This window comes from Pygocentrus nattereri, chromosome 19 (assembly GCF_015220715.1).
Source record: "Pygocentrus nattereri isolate fPygNat1 chromosome 19, fPygNat1.pri, whole genome shotgun sequence".
Classification (NCBI taxonomy): domain Eukaryota; kingdom Metazoa; phylum Chordata; class Actinopteri; order Characiformes; family Serrasalmidae; genus Pygocentrus; species Pygocentrus nattereri.
The window spans coordinates 2,142,489-2,159,988 of NC_051229.1; the positions used below are offsets into that span (position 1 = coordinate 2,142,489).

The 17,500-nt window shown below is 44.3% G+C and overlaps 2 protein-coding genes across 6 annotated transcripts in view; both read left to right on the forward strand.

Moving 5' to 3' along the window:
- The window catches only part of xrn1 (5'-3' exoribonuclease 1), a 64,887-nt gene extending 63,731 nt beyond the window's left edge, over positions 1–1,156 (forward strand). For all 4 annotated transcript variants that reach the window (XM_037530966.1, XM_037530967.1, XM_037530964.1 and 1 more), the window contains exon 41: positions 1–1,156. This exon is cut by the window's left edge and continues 700 nt beyond it. The gene's annotated coding sequence lies outside the window, so the exon portion shown is untranslated.
- Positions 1,157–3,863: 2,707 nt separating this feature from the next.
- gk5 (glycerol kinase 5) overlaps positions 3,864–17,500 on the forward strand; it is a 24,203-nt gene continuing 10,566 nt past the window's right edge. For both annotated transcript variants that reach the window (XM_037530968.1, XM_017723174.2), the window contains exons 1-7: positions 3,864–4,614; positions 5,658–5,751; positions 6,772–6,847; positions 9,937–10,030; positions 13,063–13,194; positions 14,616–14,691; positions 15,188–15,249. In XM_037530968.1, coding sequence (XP_037386865.1) covers positions 4,486–4,614; positions 5,658–5,751; positions 6,772–6,847; positions 9,937–10,030; positions 13,063–13,194; positions 14,616–14,691; positions 15,188–15,249 — 663 coding nt within the window. In that variant the 5' untranslated portion in view covers positions 3,864–4,485. The remainder of the gene's footprint in view (positions 4,615–5,657; positions 5,752–6,771; positions 6,848–9,936; positions 10,031–13,062; positions 13,195–14,615; positions 14,692–15,187; positions 15,250–17,500) is intronic.

The window sequence follows — 17,500 nt, forward strand, 5'->3', positions numbered from 1 at the left end:
TTTTTTTGTAACTCAACAGTGAAAAAAATGTATCTACATCATTTGATACTCCAGTTTATTTTGAATTATTATTATTATTATTATTAATGCAGATACAGTGGTGTTATGTTCCGGCGCAGGACTTACACCTGCTTCCAGAAATTTGTTTATGTTGGTAAACGTACAAAAGCCCCATTTCCCACACATTGATCTACTGAATTTAGCCTGGGATTAAAGGAATATCCCAGTATTTTTCCACCTGATGCCTATCGGATGCATCCTTAGCGTACAGTTACATAATCTCACATTAATTTCAAGACTTGCTTATAGCAGAAGCCACAGGGCAGTTAAAGTACCGGACGTTCAGCGTCTGCCCATTGACTTCTATTATAAGCGCCGTTTGAGTCCAAACGTTTTCTGCTCTTTTCTAAATTCAGAACAACAGATCAAAACTTTTCTCCGTGGCAATCAACTCTGCGCTGAAGACACAGCAAATGGAGATTATGTTGGAAAAAAACTGAAGTAGTCCTTTAACCTAGATAAGCCCCGAGACGGACTGGTCAGACAGGTTTCCTCATTCGGAGTCGAGTTTCCCAAAGGCACTGTAGCACACTGGGCTCCGGCTGGGCTCACGTTTCAGGTCCTTCTAACACCGTCGTGCTTTTAGGCTCCGTTTCTGTTGCCGATTCAGTGCCTGCGTTCGTCCGCAGGACATCCGGATCTCTTCCGTGGGTCAGAATCACAGCCGGCCAGTTTTCCTTTCACTCCTTTCACGTTTTTCTTTCAGTGGAAGAGCTTGAGTTCAGTTTTTAAGATGAACTTTGCGTATTTAAATCCATGGATTTTATGTACTGCCATTTTAAAAATGGATTTTTTTTTTTCTTTTTTTTTTTTCTTTTTCTTCAAATTCCGATTCTCAGTTTCAGCCCCGTTTCCGCCGTAAAGCTTCTGCCCCGCCGCGTCTTCGTTTTGGGTCTTTTTTTGTGCTGAGTTGTCACCGAGCGTCCTCCAGTGCCCGTTTTAATGTTGGAAGTAAAGTTGTGTGCAGTGTTATTTTGAAATGAACTCGGTAGCTAATTTAAAGACATGAGTACCAAAAATTTCTCAAATGGAAACTGCGCCTCCCGAGTCGGGACGTGCTGTAAATAGACGTTTAATAAAACTTTTGTTATCATGATTTATGCCTCTCGTGTTTTTCACAGGCTAGAGTTTTCTTTTTTTAGATGAATGTAAATATTTGTTTTTCCCTCTAATTCTTTTCATGCATATGCATAAGCTGCGAGGCTGCAGCTGAGGAAGGTCAGGTCCTCGGTAGGACTGTCCTATGAAGACTCCTCTTTAATAGCCTATGGAGCAGCACTAACGAGGCTGCGTGTTGACATCAGATGCACTTTTCTCACATGACGGGCATTATTTTAGTTTTAAATAACTTTAAAATAAAACAGCTTGATTGTTAAAGTTTCCTAACATACTCTTCACTCCTTCCACATATCCACCTATTCAGCCTCCAGCATTCACACTGAAGTTATAAGGAGAATGAGACGCACTACAGGGGCGACCAATCAGAACAAAGCTCTTTTGCATATCTCTGGGTTAAAGGCACAATAACAAAAACATGTTCTTCAGTGGTCAGACAAGGTATGGGTGTCTAATAGAGTGGACAGTGAGTGGACACAATGTTTAAAAACTGCTGTGCACTGCTGTGTCTGATCCACTCGCACCAGCACAACATACACTAACACACCACCACCACGTCAGTGTCACTGCAGTGCTGAGAATGACCCACCACCCAAACAGTACCTGCTCTGTGAGGGTCTGTCAGGCTCTTCCACATCAAACTCACCCAGTCCGGCCTTCAAGCAGCTGCTTTGGTCGCTGGGGCTCAGTCATGCTGGAAAAGGAAAGGTTCTTCCCTGAACTGTTCCCACAAAGTTGGAAGTGTACAGTTGTCCCAAATGTCTTGGTGCTGAAGCATTAAGGTTCTCTTCACTGGAACTAAGGGTTCTAGACCAACCCCTGGAAAACGGCACCATATCATTATCCCTCCTCCACCAAACCTTAAGGCGGTACAGTGCAGTCAGGAAGGTGAAGTTCTCCTTTGGGGTGAGATGGAGAGATAAAGAACTGACCATCCTATGTCAGTCCCTGACCTCACTAATGCTCCATCAAATCCTCACAGCAATGTTCCAGCATCTACAATCTACAAAGATGGTTCTTCAAGGGTTCTTTAGCACAGAAAAGTGCTGTGTATAGAGCCATTAGCACTGAAGGAACGATGTGCATGCTTTGCATGGTGAAATGGTTCTTCAGACTGATGGGGAATGGGTTGTATATGGTTCTATGTAGAACCTTTTTGAAAAGTCTTTACTCAGTTGATAGATTTAACATTTCGGACGGACATTAATGTGGTCAACTGTGTTTAACTGAGCACTGCTGTGGAGATCTGCCCTGTAATAAAGCCCAGTTTTAACTCTACCTTCACAAACAGGTGTTCCAGCTGAACCCTGTGGTTTATGTCCAGTAGAGGCGACACGTGGCCTTTATCAGGCTTTAGCTGGTGGCTGTGGGTTTCAAGGTATGTAAACATAACGCACTGTGAAGGGCAGAACGTCCAGCGGTGGTCTTCAGGAGCCTGGGCTCCTCCAAGCTGAAGCTGAAACCTTTCATTGAGGGTGAAGGCTGAGTGATACGGAACCGAGAGAGCATCGCGAGACATTTTCATTATATTTAGGGTTGAAGGTGGAGCAGATATAATTCACCAGTGACACCAGTGATTTTGAGAAATCTGTGGTTCCTTTTGGTTTCTGTGTGTATAAAAACGTAACATGTCAAAACGAAAGAAGCGCAAAGCCAGAGCACCAATCAGGGCCCAGCGGTCACTTTGTTTAGAGCTGGTTTTGACCTGTTGGTCATACCGACCCAGTGCAGCACGCGGTTCAACGTCAGCGCAGCAGCGTAAAACTTTGGGAGAGTCTGTTCAACATAAATGATGAACTAACCTAACTTTGTGTAAATAGAGCTCAATATAGAAATATGTCCACATATGCAGTCGAGACTGACGCGGCTTTTTTCTGAATTTCTACAAACACCATTTCATTTTATAGTAAATGAGTTTGGGCTGGTTTATGTTTATGAACAGACGCCTACAGATCAACATAGTAAAGGAGCTCATCTGTGATCCTGAGTTTAAAGCCAGTTTTTATTCAACTTAAACTTGGAACTAAGTTGTAAATAAATCTGAAACTGAAACTTTGCTTGTGTTTGAAGGTAAATACTTTAGTACTTTTACTCAAGTGGAGGTCTAAAGGGAGGAACTTCTACTTTTACTGGAGGAATATTTTATCTCTGCTTTAACTCGGGTACGGTTTGCGTACTTTGTCCACTGCTGGTAATTTGGACCCTGTTTAGAGTCCTGGGGTCACTAAAGGTCATCCTGAGCACAAGACCTTTCAGTAGGAATGCCAGGCCAGGTTCAGTGAGCTGATGAATTCTCTAAGATGGTAACTGTAATTATAAGCAGGCAAATTTTAAATGCAAATCTCGAAATATCAACTTTGAGAATAACTGCTTTGTCCGGCCTGCTAGAATAAACAACACAGACCAGTACAGCTGCTAACCAGCAATACCAGCATATGCTGTGTGTTTTGGATGCTGGTGTCCGTTTTAACCCCTCGAAGGTCTCGGATAGGAGCTGATGGGCTGAATCCACTGTAAACATCGGGCTAAAACGCGCCATCCAGGCTTTAAACCAGCCGCAGGGGAGAAACCACGCAGGACCTTCCACGCACGTGTTTATTAGTGCACTGTAGCTTTAAGGCGCGACCACGCCCACTAATCGACTGATGCGTGACGTCGCCGCGAGTACAATTCACAGCCCTGGGTGGGACTGCGCACTTCTGCGTTTCGCAGGGGTGTGTGAGGTTCTCGATTAACACTCCTCGCGTGTTTCGAGCTCTGAAAAGCGGTCGACAGCCGGTCTCTGCCGGGAGGATCAATACGGTTGATCACCCTGAGGGAAAATTCCAACCCGGGGCGGCTAGGACTGGTGTTAAGATTCGCGTAAGCGCCGGGATGAAGATAAAAGTGTCATACGCGCCGCTCAGCCCGCGTTTTCACAGCCAAAATGCCAGACTGTGACTGTTTATGTCTGAGAATTTTGCCGAAAGGTGTCGGTTTCTGTCCGGTGAGTGTGGACGAGGTAGGTGCGACCTCCCCCGCTTTCGAAAGAAGTGGACTCGTCCGCGCCGCCCAGAGCCAATCAGGTTTCGCCACTGCCTCCCGCGTCTCGACGTTCTTAAAGAGACAGGCGTAGGCAGACGCGGCGGGTCTGACGGGGCGAAGCTGCAATCAAAATACTTTGACTTTTTGTTGGTTTTATGCGAAATAGGCGCACGGAGCTGATCGGAACCGGCTTGTTTAGTCGGATAAGCTTCCTGGCCCGCTGTCCGGCTGTCATGACTGCAGACCGGAGGAGCCTGAGCTGAAGAGGAGCGCCTTTTCGCCGCTATGGGGACGCAGAGGAACGGCTTCACTAGGAGGGAGAGCTGCGTGCTCGCAGTGGATGTGGGCACGACGTCCGTCAGGTGTCATGTGTATGACCAGAGAGCCAATATCCGAGGATCCTGCACTAAAAAGGTGACTTCACGCCATCCCTGACAACATAAAGCACGCGAAGTGAGCTGGATGTCCGTTCTTGATCACCTCGTGGGGTCACGCTTGGTGTGACAGCGCTCAAACCCTCCGCGGACCACAGTCATAGCAAATAAGCGTGAAGGGGAAGTCCACCAACTTTTCCAAAATTTCCCCCAAAGTGCGAATCACTGTGCCTAATTTAACGGTTGAGGTGTAATCAGAGTGAATCGGAGCGGTTTGGTGTGAAGTGGTTCCGATTTCTCTCCAGTGGTGGTGATGGGAACCAGGGGTCACTGTGTCTACAGCACCCCAGTTGTTAAAGAGGGTAAAATAGTGATCAATACATCACTTTTCCTGTGGCCTGCAAAGCTCTGCATGTCATGAGGTTGTTTTAAAAATATGTTTTAGGGCCAAAATCTTCTCTAAACTCTCATAAAACAGCGTCTCAGTCATCAGGCAGTGAATTCAGAACCGGTTCATGTAGGAACTTTCTGTAGGAGCTTTTAGAGGGACGTCTGGTTCCCATCACCAACACTGTGGACAGATCTGGCCAGGTGAGTTTATCTAGAACCGAGCGTTTCACACCAAATCGCTCGGACTGATCTCTTGTTTACATCTGAACCACTGAATTAGTGTTGCTTTGCTGTGGCTGAGAGCTTCTCCTCTTTAAGTAGGGTGATGATTGAAGACGGACCGATATATCAGTCAATATGGGCAATATGGGGAAAAATAGTATATCACGATACTTAAGGGAACGTCATACATATATATTTGCTTTTTAATGTAACTTGATATAATTTGGTTTAGTTCAGAAATGCATACCATAATAACGATAAGGTATCGTAATATTGCGATAATATAGGAATAATTGTGACTATAGTATTCCACAGTTATTACTATATGATATTATTGATGGTCGTTATTGTTACAGTGAATTTCCAGATGAGTCAGGGCCCCAATGGGGAAGGTATAGGTTTTATTTTTGAGCTTTTACTGGTCATGCACTTGTTATCACCGCTGTTTGAGTGACCCGTGCGCTGTTTCAGGTGTCCCTGCTGTATCCCGAGCCGGGCCGGGTGGAGATGGACCCTGAGGAGCTGTGGCAGGGGTTCGTTACGGTGGTGAAAGGAGCTGTACAAGGTTAGAATAATGTATATGTGCGCAGCAGCTTCACATGAGACGCCTGGGCTTTACCACACTGGTGCGTCCGGAGGTGAAAGGACATGAATTTATTGATTTTCTTAGTGTAAACATAAATAAAACGTGCAATGTGGTCTGTTCAGATGTTTGGCGCAGTTGAAGTTCAGTTAAACTCAGAAATTGTGCATTAAAATTGGGTTTAGGTTTCTTCCCTGTAGAGGGAGCCGTCGCCGTCGCTGTGTCCCCAGCGTTTACAGATACACTCACCGGCCACTTTATTAGGTACCCCTTGTTAGTAAAAGGCTGGACCCCCTTTCGCCTTCAGAACTGCTTTAATTCTTCGTGTCAGACTTTCAACAAGGTGTTGGAAACGTTCCTCAGAGATTCTGGTTGGTTATTTGAGTTCCTGTTGTCTTTCTATCATCTGGAACCAGTCTGTCCATTCTCCTCTGACCTCTCACATCAACAAGGCATTTTCGTCCACACAACTGACCGCTCACTGGATATTTCCTCTTTCTCTGACCGTTCTCTGTGAACCCTGGAGATGGTTGAGGGTGAAAATCCCAGCAGATCAGCAGTTTCTGAAATACTCAGACCAGCCCGTCTGGCACCAACAACCACGCCACGTTCAAAGTCCCTTAAATCCCCTTTCTTCCCCGTTCTGATGCTCGGTCTGCACTTCAGCAAGTCGTCTTGACCACCTCTACAGGCCTGAATGCAGTGAGCTGCAGCCGTGTGATTGGCTGATCAGCTATTTGTGTTAACAAGCAACTGTACCTAATAAAGTGGCAGATGAGTGTATAATTCCACCATATTAGTGACCGATTTGAGTCACTTGCCTAAACGAGTGTGAACCCTCGTGTCAGAGAGATCGGATATGAGCGACGGGGCTTGTCCTGTGAATGCTACTGTATTAATGTGTTGTCCAGTCGGGCACTCCTACAGTCCAGATCAGGTGAGTTCGTTTATTCCCGGGTTTCTTCTGTTTGTGCTCAAAGCCTTTTTCTCTCGTTCCTTTAGATTCAGGATTACAGATGTGCCAGATGACCGCTCTCGGTATCTCCACTCAGAGAGCCACTTTCACCACCTGGGACAGGTAAGAGGACAATGTGGGTTACAAAGCAGTCAGCCGTCCGTGCAGTGAAGCACCCACACACTAGGGGGCGGTGAGCACACTTGCCCGGAGAGGTGGGCAGCCCTGGGGAGCAGTTGGGGGTCAGGCGTCTTGCTCAAGGACCCTTCGGTCACGGACCGTCAGCCGAAGGGGATCGAACCAGTCCAGTTCCCTGACCTCCAGCCCACGGCTGCCCCCAAGATTAGTGTAGATTAAGATCACTGCTGTTACAAATCACCCACAAAATGCATGTTAATACACCAATAAATACTTTTATTAATGATCAAAAATGATTTAAAAATCGCTAATTAATCTAATTAATTAATCATGTTCACAGTTAACGATTCATCTGCCACAAAATGTCATTCGCAGTGGTGACCATTAGAGTTAGGCTCTCGTTTCGGACCATAAGTGTCAAAACTGGGTCAAAATCATCTCCACAGTAGGTTTTATTTCTGCTCGCTCCTCTGTGGGGTCCTAGTTCTGTGTTGGACGTTCTAGATTAAAGGGGATTCTTTTTTTTCCCCCAAAATAATCTGCATAATTAAAGGGTCAAGTTGTGAACAGAGTCGTTCAGAGCGGTTTGGTGTGAGGCGCTCCGTTCTAGATAAACTTACCGAGTCAGAACCGTTCGCAGTGGTGGTGATGGGAACCAGACGTCCCCCCTCTAAAAGTTATTTTTGCTCAAATTTAGGACTATTTTGCCGTCGTAACACTACATTAAGCTCTGAAGGCTCGTGTAGGTTCTCCGGTGGTTCTGGACAGTAAATAAAATGTCTATATTTCTGTTGTCGTCATGGTGACCCCTGGTTCCCATCACCACCACTGTAGTGAAGTCAAGGTTTATTACAACAGGCTTTGTCGCAAAGCAGCTTTGCAGAAGAATCCAAGTCCAAGCCGGTGGCAATAAAACTCCTTACGAGCAAGAGGAAGAAACCCTGGGAGGAACCAAGACTCAAAAGGGGAACCCACGCTCCTCCGGACCACGCCGGATAGTAAACAACAAAAGAGCATTATGAGCAGAGAGTTGTTTTGACATTAGTGTGAAAAATGACAATTAACTGGACTGACAGCTCGTTAAGGCTTTTGCTGGAACATCCAGTCAGCAGCGCATTGCAGTAATCTAGCCTTGAGGTAATTAATGCAGGAACATCTAGTAATAATGGCTATTTGTGCAGAAGGACAGATTGGGATCAATCATGACACCAAGGTTTTATTTATTTATTTTACAGATGTACTTGATGAAACTGAGAAACATCAAGTTAGTCGACATCCAGTCTTTTATGTCTTTTATACTTATATTTTACTCCTCAATCTTATGAAATTGAAGTTTATCCTCTGGTTATCTTGGCTGATTTATTTATTTATATATTTATATATATATATATATATATATATATATATATATACGGATGTTGTCAGAAAGCAGCTTTACAGAATTTCGGAAAAGACAGAGTTTCAACAGGACTGTAAGAATGTATAAACCCCCCCGGTGGGCAAGCCAGGGGCAACAGTGGCAAGGAGAACCTCCCTCAGAACTGAGGAAGAAACCTTGGGAGGAACCAGGCTCACCAGGGGGGACCCGTCCTCCTCTGGTCAGACTACCTACAAGTGATTATATTACTAATATTAATAGCAGTAATATTGGTATTAGGAATAACTAGGAGTCTATGAGAACATCAGCGTAGAGTGGGCAGCTAGTCCAAGGTAGGTGGTGGCAGCTGGTCTGAAGTGGGTAGCAGGAGAGCTCAGCAGTCGCTCGTCCAGAAGGGCATGTGGGTGATTGTATACTCAGAAAGAAAGAGAAGAAGAGAATGTATGTAATAGCTGTGTGTCATCGACATAGCAGTGGAAATTGATCCCATGTTTAGGAATAATGGTGCCCAGTGGTAGCTTATATCATGTGAATAATGGAAGCCCTAAAACCGAGACCTGTGGAACACCATCCTTAAGCACCGAAGGACAGACTGTGATCAATCGTGACACCAAGGTTTCTTTTACAGATGTACCTGTTGTAACTGAGAGACTTGTTTCTAGCAGATAAGTTTGTTTCTAGCCACGTCTGGATCAAGAAGAAGAACTTCTGTTTTGTCTGAGTTCAGTAGGAGGAAGTTACTCGACAGCCAGTCTTTTATGTCTTTTATACAGTCATCAGTCTTGCTAAGTTGAGGTTTATCATCTGGTTTGGCTGATGTACGTAACTATGTCTCATCAGTGTAGCAGTGGAAATTGATCCCGCATTTACTGATAATAGTACCCAGCGGCAGCACGTATAATGCAAATAATAGAGGCCCTAAAACAGAGCCTTGTGGAACACCATACTTTACTTTCGTAAGAACTGATGATTCACCGTTTACAGTCAAACTGACAGCGATCAGTGAGGTAAGATCTAAACCAGCAAAGAGCTGTTCCTTTCACTCCTACACAGACTAACAGGAATAGCTCTACTTGTCAGTAAAATCTGATGACAGTGTAAAGAAATCCGAGTCTCTACAATCAACCGTTTCACACCAAACCACACTTAATGACTGTTTACATCTCAGACCGTGAATTGTGCCCAAGTTCAGAAAAATCCTTGGAATTCCTCTTTAAATGCAGAGATATGAATGTTTTTAAGGTGCCAAATATGAACATCTGATTATTATTATTATAATATACATAATGTAAAGCCAAAACTACCACACTGGACAAAGCTTGCGGTTTTGTTTAGGGTATTTTTGTGTGTTTATGGTGTCAGTTTAGTGCATAGCAGTGTTAGTTCAATTCAATTCAAGTTTATTGTCATTATACAACCCCGGAGAAGCGGAAGATGATGGATGGATGGATGGATGGATGGACAGTACAGGGTAGTACAGTATAACGAAACACTATGGGGCTACTTTTCCAGTGCAGTAATAGAAGATGCATAGTAAACGGCGCTAAGACAAAAGACAGTAGAAGACGGACAGGATGTTTGTGGTCAGTAGGTTCAGGTGTCGACGTAGACCAGATGTGCGTAGGCACGTGTTACAGGTGTACAGGTGGTTTGTAATGTGAGTTTTGAGTCTGAGAGTCTGTGTTGGGGTCTGCAGGCAAACGGGAAAGACGTTTCATAACTTCATCAGCTGGCAGGACCTGAGGGCGGCCGAGATGGTCAGATCCTGGAATAGTTCCTGCACCATGAAGGTGAGCGCACTTTTCCTTAGTACCAGAAAGTCATTCTAATGACAATAAAAGGAAAACTACAGTTAGTTTTTCTTAAATAGCGTCTGCTGCATCTGTAGTGCACAATCAGTCAAACAGGACTTTATTATACAGCATCACACATTATCTTATTATGTAATAACATATAACATGTCATATCACAGATAGTAATATAGAACACACATCATATCACACGTATAATACATGATATCACATCTGCCATATGTTCCGAAAAGCATATTGCGATAATGTGATAAATAATTCACAATAAATACCGAATAATTCATAGCAGATACTGAATAATTCGTAGTAGATACTGAATCATTTGTAGTAGATACTGAATAATTTGTAGGAGGTACTGAATAATTCATAGTAAATTCTGAATAATTTGAAGTAGATACGGAATAATTCATAGTAGGTACTGAATAATTCATAGTAGATACTGAATAGTTCATGGTAGATACTGAATAATTCGTAGTAGGTACTGAATAATTCATAGTAAATACTGTATAATTCGTAGTAGGTACTGAATAATTCGTAGGAGGTACTGAATAATTCATAGTAAATACTGAATAATTCGTAGTAGGTACTGAATAATTCGTAGGAGGTACTGAATAATTCATAGTAAATACTGAATAATTCGTAGTAGGTACTGAATAATTCGTAGGAGGTACTGAATAATTCATAGTAAATACTGAATAATTCATAGTAAATACTGAATAATTCGTAGTAGGTACTGAATAATTCGTAGGAGGTACTGAATAATTCATAGTAAATACTGAATAATTCATAGTAAATACTGAATAATTCGTAGTAGGTACTGAATAATTCATAGTAAATACTGTATAATTCGTAGTAGGTACTGAATAATTCATAGTAAATACTGAATAAGTCATAGTAAATACTGAATAATTCGTAGTAGATACTGAATAATTCGTAGTAAATACTGAATAATTTGTAGTAGGTACTGAATAATTCGTAGGTTGAATGAATGAAAGCAGTTTTTTGACAGCACTGCATCACGCCAGTCCATCCACTTGCACTGCTTGGCAGTTACTTGACTTGAAGTTACTTGAAGGAAATAGCAGTTTTGTTGAGGCAGCCGCTTCCTCTAAAGGTAGAGACCAGCACTCATGTGAGCTGACAGGGATTTAGACCTGCAGCTGGTGGAGTGTTTTATGGGGAAATTCCTCTCAGAAGGTGAACAGCACTGACTCTGTTGGCAACACTGCCTTCAGCTTGTTTTATAATCTGGCAGGTCAGTCTAGACTATTACAGAACTCCGTTATGCAAAGAGGAATTACATAAGACAAGAAATCACCCAGTCGTAGACCTTCAAACCCTTCAGGCTTTCAGTGAAACCTGCCTGCATCACAGTAGCAGTGACGGGCTGTTTTTACAGTGTTGCTTTTATATATTTTTATATGACTGAGAAAAACTGGACTGAACTACAGGACAAACAAAACTGAAAGACCAAAGCCTTGAATGCTTTGGTCTCTACAAATATAGATTCATACGTACGTTATATTTCCAAAAGTATTCGCTCGTCTGGCTTCACACACACATGGACTTGAGTGACGTCCCATTCTTAATCCACAGGGTTTAATATGATGTCGGCCCACCCTTTGCAGCTATAACAGCTTCAGCTCTTCTGGGAAGGCTTTCCACAAGGGTTAGGAGTGTTCATGGGAATTTCTGACCGTTCTTCCAGAAGCGCGTTTGTGAGGTCAGACCCTGATGTTGGACGAGAAGGCCTGGCTCACAGTCTCCGCTCTAATTCATCCCAAAGGGGTTCTATGGGGTTGAGGTCAGGACTCTGTGCAGGCCAGTCGAGTTCTTCCACACCAAACTGGCTCATCCACGTCTTTATGGACCTGCTTTGTGCACTGGTGGGCAGTCATGTTGGAGCAGGAAGGGGCCGTCCCCAAACTGTTCCCACAAAGTTGGGAGCGTGAAATTGTCCAGAATCTCTTGGTGCTGAAGCTTTAAGAGTTCCTTTCACTGGAACTAAGGGGCCGAGCCCAACTCCTGAAAAACACCCCCACACCATGATCCCCCCTCCACCAAACTTTACACTCAGCACAATGCAGTCAGACAAGTACCGTCTCCTGGCAACCGCCAAACCCAGACTCTCCATCAGATTGTCAGACGGAGAAGCGTGATTGGTCACTCCAGAGAACACGTCTCCACTGCTCTAGAGTCCAGTGGCGGCGCTTTACTCCATTGCATTCCACGCTTTGCATTGCGCTTGGTGATGTAAGGCTTGGATGCAGCTGCTCGGCCATGGAAACCCATTCCATGAAGCTCTCTACGCTGTTCTTGAGCTGATCTGAAGGCCACATGAAGTTTGGAGGTCTGTAGTGATTGACTCTGCAGAAAGTCGGTGACCTCTGCGCTCTATGCCCCTCAGCATCCGCTGACCCCGCTGTCATTTTACGTTTACAGTCTGCAGGCCAAGGGGCTCGGCTTTATACACCTGTGGCCATGGAAGTGAGCGAGAACTTTTGGAAATATAGTGTATATATATTAAATATATGTATATATGTAGGCAGCAAAAATGTAGGTATGGAACATGGGTTTTTTTGTTTAAAAAAAAATAAATTAATAAATATATTTGACATGTATACACAGGAGATATTACTGTCCAATGACATGTTGATTTTCTAAGTGAAAATCTTTTGTGTTAAATTCTGCATTTAAACAGTAGAATAAACGGCGCAGTGGACGATGTATTAACTAAAAAAATTAACTTAACTTATAAATAACGAATTTGACGAGGGATGCATATCAGACATTATTATCATGACATATAGATGTGTGTGTGTGTGTGTGTGTGTGTGTGTGTGTCGTTACTGCAGGACGTGGTAGTTTAATAGGATTTTACCCAGATTTGGAGCAGTTCTGCTGGTCAGCTCATGTTGTAACCCAGTAAAAACAGAGATAATCGGTTTTATATGTAAGTGACCACTGGGTCCTGATAAGTAATAAAAACAGGCTGTGTTTGTGTGTGGCAGGCTGTCCATGGGGTGATGAAGGTGCTGCACGTCCTGACCCGTCAGAAGCGCTTTTTGGCCGCCAGTCTGGTCGTGTTCACCCCTCAGCACGTCTCTCTGCGGCTGGCCTGGGCGCTACGCAACGTCCCTCAGGTACAGTTCAGAGACCAGACGCGTGGTTTTCAGACGTGTAATCTGCTGCGGAGACGAGGCGTCCGATGATGAACGGTGATTTATGGAGCTGCGCCAGCGTTACTGTATCTGATAACAGCACATCGTCTTCACCACGCCTGCACCCTTCAGCAGCAGCAATGACCGCTATTGCGGTCACCGTACGTCATGATTTTAGATAAGGTTTCCAACGGTTACTAACTGTTAGGGCAGCCCAGGGTCAGGGTCCTCTCTGTGTGAAGTGTTCATGTTCTCCCCGTGTCTGCGTGGGTTCTCCGGTTTCCTCCCACAGTCCAAAGACATGCAGTCCGGCCAGTTGGACATGGTACACTGCCCCTGGGTGTGAGTGAAATGTGTCTGTCTGTCCTGCAGTGGACTGGCGACCTGTCCAGGGTGTATCCTGCCTTTCGCCCAATGACCACTGGGATAGGCTCCAGCACCCCCCCTGCATGTTTGAGTGGAAGGGCAAGAAAATGGACTGCATAATTTAGTTGTTCAGAGTCGTTCAGAGCGGTTTGGTGTGAAACGCTCGGTTCTAGATAAACTGACCGAGTCAGAGCCGCTCACAGTGGTGGTGATGGGAACCAGACGTCCCCCTCTAAAAGCCCCTCACAGTGGTGGTGATAGGAACCAGACGTCCCCCTCTAAAAGCTCCTCACAGTGGTGGTGATGGGAACCAGACGTCCCTCTAAAAGCTCCTACAGAAAGTTCCTACATGAACTGGTTCTGAATTCACTGCCTGATGACTGAGACGCTGTTTTATGAGAGTTTAGAGAACTTCAACTCCATTCATGGTGGGGGGAGACATGCAGGGCGCTGTGCGGCAAAATAGTCCCCAAAGAAAACTCATTATTCCAGATTTTCCACTGTTTTCCATCATCAGCATTCCATATAAGCTCAGAAGACTCGTGTAGGTTCTCTGGTGGTTCTGGATGGTAAATAAAGTGTCTATATCTGTGTTGTAGTCATGGCGACGCCTGGTTCCCATCACCACCACTGTAAAGACGTCTGAACCGTTTCACACCAAACCCTCTGAGTCTCTCTGATTACACCTCACACACTGGTAGATTCGAGGTCAGCCCAACCTTAAATTGAACAGAAGACGTCAGAAAAAAAGTAATTTTCCCGAAATTAAGAGAAAAGTCTGACGGCGTGCTTTCATAGTAAAAACCTCACTAAAGCTGTTCATAATAGAGGAAGATCATGCTGGCGGCTTTAAAAGCGTTCAAGGCTTATTTGCTGTTTTATTTTTATTTATTTCTGCTTTGAAAGTCTTGCTTTCTTGTATGTAAGCGGGAGAACACTGGAGGCGGTGTGTTGGGGTGAGTGATAAAGTCACGGCAGGGATGATGGAAATAAAGTCCAGTGATAATCGCACCATTTCAACTTCTGTCTCTCTGCAGCTCAAGCAGGCTGTCGATGAAGGAACCTGTCTTTTCGGGACCATAGACACCTGGCTGCTTTATAAACTCACTAAAGGTAAATTAGCTTCACTGCTGTCTGTCCGAACCCGCAGCTGTTCCTGCTGCGTTAATGAACTGCGGAAAAACGCAAACGTCTCTGTTTGTGAAAGTTTATTGAAAAGTGTTCCACTACTTAACGTTGAAGGACAGTTCCACTAGTTTTTCAAATTTCCTGCATAATTCAGTGATGAATTAGGAGGTGGCCAGCACTGCTGCGTCTGATCCACTCAGACCAGCACAACACACACTAACACACCTCCACCACGTCAGTGCTGAGAATGACCCACCACCCAAACAGTACCTGCTCTGTGAGGGTCCATGGGGGTCCTGACCACTGAAGAACAGGGTAACAGAGTATCAGAGAAACAGATGGACTACAGTCTGTAACTGTAGAACTACAGAGAGCAGCTATACGGTCAGTGGAGCTGATGAAGTGGACAGTGAGCGTAGGTCAGAATGTTTATGCTTGTTCGGTGTATGTTGGTGTTTAATGTATTGATTTGTGTCTGCAGGTTCGGTTCACGCTACAGATTACTCTAACGCCAGCTCGACGGGGATATTTGATTCATATCAGGTAACGTGAAGCTTCTGGGTTTATATTCTAATCAAATCAAATCAAATTTATTTGTAGCACTTTTTACAACGGATGTTGTCACAAAGCAGCTTTACAGGATTTCAGAAAAGACAAAGTTTCCACAGGACTGTAAGAATGCACAGAATGTACAGAAACCCCCCAGTGGGCAAGCCAGGGGCAACAGTGGCAAGGAAAAACTCCCTCAGAACTGAGGACGAAACCTTGGGAGGAACCAGGCTCACCAGGGGGGACCCATCCTCCTCTGGTCAGACTACCTACAAGTGATTATATTACTAATATTATCAGCAGTAATATTGATATTAGGAATAACTAGGAGTCTATGAGAACATCAGGGTAGGGTGGGCAGCTCATCCAAGGAGGTTGGTGGTAGGCGTGGGCAGCTGGTCTGAAGTGGGTAGCAGGGGGGCTCGGCAGTCAGTCGTCCCTCAGTGTCCAGCCGGACATGTGGGCGGTTGTATACTCGGAAAAAAAGCAGGTAAATGGGATTAGTTTTGTTCTATCCGTTTGTATATAAACAGGGAATGTAAACATTTACAGAGTGTGGCTAACGACTCCGGCAGATCTGACTATGACAGCTTAACTAACAGGAGAGAACCAGAAGGACACACAGACACGGCAGCACTCTGAGACAGTCTGGCATCCCTCCGCTCCACCGTCCACAAGCCTGAGTGACCGCGTGCGAGCAGCGGGACGACAGCACCAGCGTCTCAGTTTACTATAATTCCCTGTGTCCATGGACCCCTGGATCTGCTACCTTTATCTAGGGGGAACATTAGCTACCAAAAGCTGAACTGAACAAGTGAGTTTTCAGCCTAGTCTTAAAGATTGAGACTGTGTCTGAGTCCCGAACAGTTTCTGGGAGATCATTCCAGAGTTTGGGGGCTTTATAAGAAAAAGCTCTTCCCCCAGCTGCAGCCTTAGGAATTCTGGGAACTATTAATAAGCCAGCACTCTGTGATCTGAGTGGTCGTGATGGCTCATAATGGGAAATAAGGTCTTGCAGGTATTCAGGAGCGAGACCATGTAGGGCTTTATAAGTCAATAAAAGGATTTTATAATCAATACAGAATTTAACAGGCAGCCGATGAAGTGATGATAGCACTGGACTAATATGATCAGATGTTCTAGTTTTAGTGAGGACCCTAGCTGCTGCGTTTTGGACTAGTTGGAGTTTGTTTAAATTCCTGCTCGTACATCCTGACAGTAGAGCGTTACAGTAGTCCAGCCTGGAAGTAATAAAGGCGTGTACTAGTGTTTCTGCATCACGCAGGGACAGGGCATTTCTGATCTTGGCGATGTTGTGAAGATGTAGAAAAGCTGTCCTAGTGATGCTGCCTGTGTGTTGATCGAATGATAAATCTGAATCAATTATAACGCAGAGATTTTTAGCTGCTGATCCAGGTGCGGCTGGAAAGTCGGCGAGATTTAAGATTAAATCTGGTAATTTACTTCTTGCTAATTTTGGACCCAGAAGGAGAACCTCTGTTTTGTTACTGTTTAATAGGAGGAAGTTGCGTGACATCCAGCCTTTCACGTCTTTTACACAGTCCTCTATTTTCTTTAACCTGTGTTGGTCATCAGGTTTGGCTGATATGTACAGTTGAGTATCGTCTGCATAACAATGAAAGTTTACGCCATGATTACTTATAACTGCCTAACGGTAACACGTATAGTGTAAATAGTAATGGTCCTAATATAGACCCCTGCGGAATTCCAAATCTCACTTTTGAATAATTGGAAGATAAATTGTTTACCCTAACGAACTGATAACGTTCTGATAGGTAAGATCTGAACCATGACAGGGCCGTCCCTGTGACTCCAACCATGTTTTCTAACCTTTCTAGGAGAATATTGTGGTCTATTGTATCGAAAGCCGCGCTGAGGTCAAGTAGCACTAAGAGAGATATGTAGCCTTGATCAGAGGCGAGAAGAAGATCATTAGTTATCTTAACTAGAGCCGTCTCAGTGCTGTGGTGTGGCCTGAATCCAGACTGGAATTTTTCATATATATGGTTCTTGTGTAGATATGAACTAAGTTGTTGGGCCACAGCTTTTTCTAAGATCTTTGATATAAACGGTAAGTTAGAAACAGGCCTGTAATTAGACAAAACGGTGACATCAAGATTTGGTTTCTTGATCAGAGGTTTGATAACAGCTAGTTTAAAAGCTTTGGGTACATGGCCCAGACTAAGGGATGAGTTTACTATAGTTGAGATAGGGTTTATAATGA